Below are 6,845 nucleotides of genomic sequence, written 5' to 3'. Positions count from 1 at the left end.
CTCACCTGTCCACAGCACCTGCTACGTGTACTAACCCGATTCTTGTGTGCAGTTGTGTCGCAGGTATCCGGGCTTCCTGCGGGTGGCGCTGTCAGACCCTCAGCCTGAGAGGAGGTGAGAAGTTTCTCATAGGATCCAAACCTCAACACTTGACCCGTGGACTGTGTGTGGCTGTAACGAAGCCACCGGTTCTTCTACTGGTATCAGCAACACACCTGTAGATGAGAGGGGTCCCATGTCCCCTGTCTGGAGAGTCACTTTAGTTTGTTCCTCCACCACCACCACCACCACCACCACCACCGAACTGGCATTAAAGGGTTGAGGTCCTGACAGCGAGTCAGTGTTTGGTTAAGATCAGGACTGATGGTGGTCCATGTGTCCTGTGTGTTTGCTGCAGGTTTTTCCGGCGCTGCTGGGTGACGTTCGACCGCAGCGTGAACATCAAGGAGACGTGCTGGAACCTTCAGAACATCCGGGTAAGCCCACCAGAACACAGCGTCAGCACCACACGGGTGGACGGATGAGTGATGTCTGCTGCTGTCCTCCCCCAGCTCAGAGACTGCGAGCTGTCCCCGGTGGTCAACAGAGATCTGTGTCGGCGAGTTCGCAGCGTCAACGGTCTGACGCACCACAAGCCGGTGGTGAGGAACGACATCCGGCTGTCGGCCCGGCTGGTGCACAGCCTGGACCAGAGAGGGGAGCTGTGGGCCGGACAGGTACGCTGTCTGAGTCGCTCTGCTCAGTTCTTTTCAACCTTGTGGAAGTTGTTGTGCAGAAGCTTTACGTCGGCTTGTTACGGTTTCACATCATTGGAACCACATTTCAGTTGATTGTTTTTTACACTTAATTTGTCATTTTGGACAATTGTTGTACGACTCTGGACGGGTGTCACTTTTGTTGGACACATTTTAAGATCTTTTGGTTCGTCTTAGACAATGTTTACATCATTTTATTGAATATTTCAAGTTACTTTGAGTCAGTTTTTTATCCTTTTTTCTGTTGATTTGAAGTAGTTTGAATCATTTTGGACAGATTTCGACTCGTTTCGGACATTTCTGAAGTTGTTGTTTTGATGTTTGCTGAGTCATTTTGTAAAAGTTTTGACACTGTTTGTGTAATTTTTGGCAGGTTACAAGTTATTTTTGACCAATTAAAAGTTGTTCTAGTCGAGTTTCGAGTCATTTTGGATGAGTAGTGAAAAACCAAGGTGTTGTGGTTGATGGAGGATCGGAGTTCACAGAATCACTGAGTTCTTCTTTTAACCGAATTTCCGCCGTCGTGTAGGTGGTCGGTATTATTCTGTAAAGCAGGGCTGAACCACTCTAGACCAGAAGGATCAACGAACCGATAAGACATCAGGAGTCTAACTACATCATGTCTCAGGTTGTGGCACAAACATTGATTGGAGGAAGTAAGTGGACATGACTCCACCTCCTTTAAGAGCTTTAACTCAAACACCAGTGTGACCTTTGACCCCAGGATGTACTCAGGGTCAGCTCAGCCCTTATCCAGCACCTGAACATCAGCCAGGTTGAAGCTGGTCGGACGTGAACTTGATGAAACTGAATTCACTTCACTGTGTGTGCAGATGGAGACCAACCCCGTGCTGAAGAACATCACAGATTACCTGATAGAGGAGGTGAGCGCCGAGGAGGAGGAGCTGATGGGCGCCGCTGGGGGCAACAGCGACGAAGCAGGTGACTCCAAAGACCCCGCCTCCTCCTCTGAGGTTACCGTGGAGACGGACGACAAGCTGCTGAAGGTGGGAGGAGCTCCGTGTGTTTGATTTGATCCCGTTAGTGGTGACACTTTAATGTACAGCTTTAAATGAAGGTTCCATCCACAAAGTCCATGTTCATCATCCAGTCTCCAGTCACTCCCAGAACTCTGGATGTTCTCTGATGGAACCATTGGATCATGAATCTTTGTCACATTAAACAATCCTGGATTCTGGTTCTTTCATAGGTTTATCAAAGTTCTTCTGGAAACATCACAAAACCTGCTGGATCATAAATAAACATACAGCCCTTCTAACATCTGGTTAAACGTCCATGTTCTCTTCAGTCGGGTTCTTCTGGTTCCGTCCACCAGCTTCTGGTCCATCTCTGACTCCTCTGGACAGAATCGCTGCAGTTCAACTAAACTCGTCGTCTTTCTGACTCAGACTTGTTCCTTCATCAGTCCACAGGTTCTGGATGGTTCCAGTCAGGACTTTGGGGAGACCAGTCTAGAACCTTCATTCCAGCCTGATGGAACCATTTCTTCACCACTTTGATGTGTGCTTGGGCTCATTGTCTGGTTGGAACATCCAACTGTGTCCAAGATCAACCTTCTGCTGATGGTTTCAGGTTCTCCTGAACAACCTGGAGGTGATCCTCCTTCTTCATGGTTCCACTGATTTTGTGTAAAGCTCCAGGTCCACTGGCAGCAGAACAGAACCAGAGCATGATGCTGCCACCTCCATGCTTGATGGTAGGTTTGGTGTTCTTGGGTTGAAGGCCTCACCTTCTCTCCTCCAGACATGTTTCTGCTCATTGTGGCCAAATCGCTCAGTTTTTGCATTTCTGTGTTTGTTTATGATCCAGCAGGTTTAGTCATGTTTCCAGGAGACCTTGAATGAATCTATGAAAGAACCAACATACAGGATTGTTTCTGTGACAAAGATTCGTGTTTCAGTGACTCCATCAGAGAACGTCCACAGTTCTGGGATCCACTGGAGACGATAGACATGGTCCCTCCAGTGGATGGAACCTTGAGTTCACAGCTGCATGTGTTTTTTAATGAACTGCTTCCAGGTGCTGGACAGACTGCTGCTCTACCTGAGGCTGGTTCACTCTGTAGATTATTATAACTTCTGTGAGTATCCTGCTGAGGACGAGATGCCTCATCGCTGTGGGCTGGTCCACGTACGAGGACCCCTACCTGTAGCCAAGATCACTGCGACCGAGGGTGAGCTAACAGTGACTGCTAAAGAGACACGACACAAGATGTTCTGAACACCGGTGGCGTTGTGGGGTGTAATCCAGCGCTGTGCTTTGATTGGACAGTGAGCGAACACCAGAAGATGTGCGAGGAGCGTTTGGCTCCGCTGCTGTCGCCTTCAGAGACTCTGAGTGAAGAAGAAGCTGCCAGACTGGGGAAGAAGGATCCAGAACAGGAGGTACAACGTCTGGGTCTTTCTATCTGTCCATTTTCTTTTGCTTATCTGTGTGACAGCAGACTGAGCAGGTAGCTTCAGATGGTCCTCCTCTCAGCTGTGGTTCAGGAGATAAGACATGGAAAGCCTTGATTGTATTCCCTTGAAAACATTCACACGGGCTGTTGCAAGTTTGTCGTTAGGAAAGTTGGTAATTAACCTGAAATCAGCTAAAGTACATCACCCAACAAGGCAGAGGACAAAGGCTGTGTACATCAGTAAACACAGACCAGCTGCAGTACCTGGTTGTTCCACCAGGTGGAGCCTCTCACTGTTTAATCCTGTAGAGACCAGAGAGGCGTCACTCAGACTGCAGCTCATGGTGGCAGCAGAGAGCATTGTGGGAGTTTAGCAGCAGCGGGACCATGACAGAGACTCTGAGGAGGTTAATTAGCTCCACGTTGGTTCGTGGAAACGAGTCGGACTCACGAGTTCTCCTCAAAAGAGTGAGTGCCATGTGAACCCCTCTGTGTCCAGGTGGAGAAGTTCCTGTCGGCCAACACTCAGGAGCTCAGTAAAGACAAGTGGCTCTGTCCGCTGAGCGGGAAGAAGTTCAAGGTGAGTCCAGGTGTCCGCCCACGCTCACATCTGACCTCGCTGACCGGTCGCCACGGTAACACTCTTTGTTGTTGTTCAGGCTCCAGAGTTTGTCCGCAAGCACATCCTGAACAAACACGCCGAGAAGGTCGCCGCCGTCAGGCAGGAGGTCGAGTTCTTCAATAACTTCCTGCTGGACGCCAAAAGACCTTCGTTACCTGAGAACAAGCCCCTCCCACCGCCGGCACAAGGTGCTGCCTCTGGAGCTCACCTGTACACACAATGTAGAGAGAAAACGTGATATTCTGACACAGCCACGTCTTCTCTGTGTCTTCCAGCTGCTCCTCCTGGCATGCCGGGATTTCCTGGTCAGTCGCCTCAGCAGCAGAGCCTTCTGGGATATCCTCCAGGAGTCAGACCTCCGCTGCCCGGCTTCCCAGGTGTCTGTTGATGTTTACCCATCACCGGTCAACTAGTCTGGTGATGTTCCACCATCAGATGTAGAAAGATGTTCCACCATGCTGGATGTATCTCCAACACCTGGCTCCTCTGTAGTTGTGCGTCCGTGGCTGACAGTGTTTGTGTGCTGTAGGTGGAGGACCTCACCACCCGCCCAACCAGTTTGGGGCAGGACGTGGGAACTATGACGGCTTCAGAGGGCATCTGGGCGGCGGTGGCGGCGGGTTTCCTGGGAAACAGCGAAACAGCAGGTAGAGGACAGGTGGCGCTGCAGCTGACAGCACACGGTGTATTGATTACATATTGATCAGCTGTAACTGTGTCTCCAGGGGCGTGCGAGGAGACCCTCGGTCCATCATCGAGTACAGAGACCTGGACGCTCCAGACGACCTCGACTTCTTTTAGGCTCCAAATATGGCAGGACGTTTTTGTTTTTTACTTTTTTATTCCTCTGTTGGTCCTGATTCCTCCCCTCCATGTTCACCTCATCAGTTAGGACAGAAGTGTGTGTGTGTGTGTGTGTGTGTGTGTGTGTGTGTGTGTGTGTGTGTGTGTGTGTGTGTGTGTGTGTGTGAGAGCAGGACCAATGTTACTATCAGTTATTAGTGATGATGATTCGTGTCACTTTCCAATAAAGACCAACACAGACCAGGTGATGTGTCGCTGTGGTTCACCTCCTGTTCCTCGCCAGGATGATGTCATCGTGGCCTCTGGATCACTACGTACGGCCGCGAACTCAAGTGTTCTCCACTGTCGAGTCCATGTTTATCATTCAGTCTTTAGGCTCCAGTGACTCGTAGAACTCTGGATGTTCTCTGGGACCATGGTTCTCATGGAACCATTGGATCATGACTCTTTGCCACTAAAACAATCCTGTATTCTGGTTCTTTCATAGATTCATTAAAGGTTTTCTGGAAACGTGACTCTAGGAGTCACTGGAGACTAAAGACTGAATGATGAACATGGACCTCATCGTGGATGGAACCTTTAGTTCATGACTGTTGGTACAACATCTAGTGCACCACAGAAGGAAGTGCATATTTAAAATCCAGGTCCCAGAATCATTTTAGGTTCCAATTGTGCATTTCTATTTTTTTATTTGTTTATCCAGGTGCAGTTCACCTCTCAGTAACTGACCAGCAGATCATTTACCTCCAACAGTGAAGCTAGCCACTTGAGCGTAGCTGTCTGATCACACCTCGGTTTACTTTATCAGCATTGAGTTTCTACATTTGGGCCTGAATTTTCAGTGACATACAGGTTCATCCACCGTTGGTTTCTAATTGGTCAAACTGTGAGTCTGATGGATGCTGGAGAACATCCTCTGGTCAGATGAAGGTAAATGTGTTGGGCTCAGATGGACTCCAGATGTTTGGTGTGAACCTGACCAGGACCACCACAGTGAGGCACGGAGGAGGCAGCATCACGAGGTCATTTACATGTCGCTGCTGTGAGCTAACAACGGTGAGTTTTTAGGTGCCTGGCTAACGGTGGCAGCTTAGCGACCACCTCAGAAAACGCTCGAAAAGTCTACGTGTTCTTGACTAATTTACATTATTAGTGACGAATACTTGCAGAATAATTCTGGTTCTGAAGTTAGCTGAAACATCCATCATCCATTTGTTGTTCCGCGTGTTGACCACCAGGTGGTGCCGTCGGCCTCTTATTCAGCAGCAACACGATGAAAACGAGGCATGAGGCCCAAACATTGGCTCACGTTCAAGAATTCAAACAATAAACTACAATTAAATCGGTTAAATTTGAATAAAGAATACAGCTTCAGCACTCACTGATCAGCTGCTGACTGTCGGCCCCAAAGGTTCTGATGATCCGTTTGTCAGTTTGGGTCACTTTACAGTCAAAACAGTCTTAATTCTGTGATTCCAGATTCTTAAATGTGAACATTTTCCCTTTTTCCCTCCACTATGACGGTAAATTGAACATGTTTGGACAAAGCAAGATATTTGAGAATATTCACACTGAAGAAGCTGCAAACATGAACTCACGCTTTTAAAAAGTTAATCAAGAATTTGGAATTTGAATTTCCCTTGAATTGAATTTCTCTTCTGGGATAAATAAAATATTTTTCATTTCATTTCATTTCAAGAAAATCTCTGCAGATGAAGTTAATTAGGCGACAATCAGTGCAGCTCCGTTTTTGACGTGGATACTTGAACCAGAGCAACACACTGATGTAACTCTGGTTTGTTGTTCCAGTGAGGAGACACCTGACGGATGAACCCGGTGGAACCAACAGCAGAGTTTCTGTCCAGCCGATGAGCCCAAAGGTTTGTGACTTTGACCTTCGATGACGTCCCTCTTCTAGATGTCACGTATGAGGAGTGGAGGGATCTTATTTTGGTGGTTTAAAAGATGACACAGCTGCAGGTTAGCGTTTGTTCAGGTCGATATGAGCACCAGCTGAATGCAGTCTGACACGCTGAACACATACAAACGATGTTGGCCGTCGTTTCACAGATGGAGACGACGCAACGCAGACGTGTACGACAACAAGACACAACGCAGACGTGTACGACAACAAGACGCAACGCAGACGTGTACGACAACAAGACGAAAGGCAGACGTGTACGACAACAAGACGAAACGCAGACGTGTACGACAACACGACACAACGCAGACGTGTACGACAACA

The 6,845-nt window shown here is 48.3% G+C and overlaps 1 protein-coding gene across 2 annotated transcripts in view; it reads left to right on the top strand.

Annotated features, from left to right (window-relative positions):
- Positions 1-4,845, top strand: part of LOC103375587 (serrate RNA effector molecule homolog) — an 11,039-nt gene extending 6,194 nt beyond the window's left edge. For both annotated transcript variants that reach the window (XM_008305896.1, XM_008305895.1), the window contains exons 11-21: positions 53-114; positions 398-476; positions 552-716; positions 1,589-1,762; positions 2,796-2,949; positions 3,048-3,160; positions 3,674-3,754; positions 3,834-3,984; positions 4,072-4,173; positions 4,326-4,443; positions 4,522-4,845. In XM_008305896.1, the coding sequence (XP_008304118.1) occupies positions 53-114; positions 398-476; positions 552-716; positions 1,589-1,762; positions 2,796-2,949; positions 3,048-3,160; positions 3,674-3,754; positions 3,834-3,984; positions 4,072-4,173; positions 4,326-4,443; positions 4,522-4,597 (1,275 nt within the window). In that variant the 3' untranslated portion in view covers positions 4,598-4,845. The remainder of the gene's footprint in view (positions 1-52; positions 115-397; positions 477-551; positions 717-1,588; positions 1,763-2,795; positions 2,950-3,047; positions 3,161-3,673; positions 3,755-3,833; positions 3,985-4,071; positions 4,174-4,325; positions 4,444-4,521) is intronic.
- The last annotated feature ends 2,000 nt before the right edge of the window (positions 4,846-6,845 follow it).

Source organism: Stegastes partitus, unplaced genomic scaffold (assembly GCF_000690725.1).
Source record: "Stegastes partitus isolate 25-593 unplaced genomic scaffold, Stegastes_partitus-1.0.2 Scaffold2685, whole genome shotgun sequence".
Lineage (NCBI taxonomy): Eukaryota > Metazoa > Chordata > Actinopteri > Pomacentridae > Stegastes > Stegastes partitus.
The sequence above is the reverse complement of the archived record's forward strand: the minus strand, read 5'-3'. Positions and strand labels throughout refer to the sequence as shown.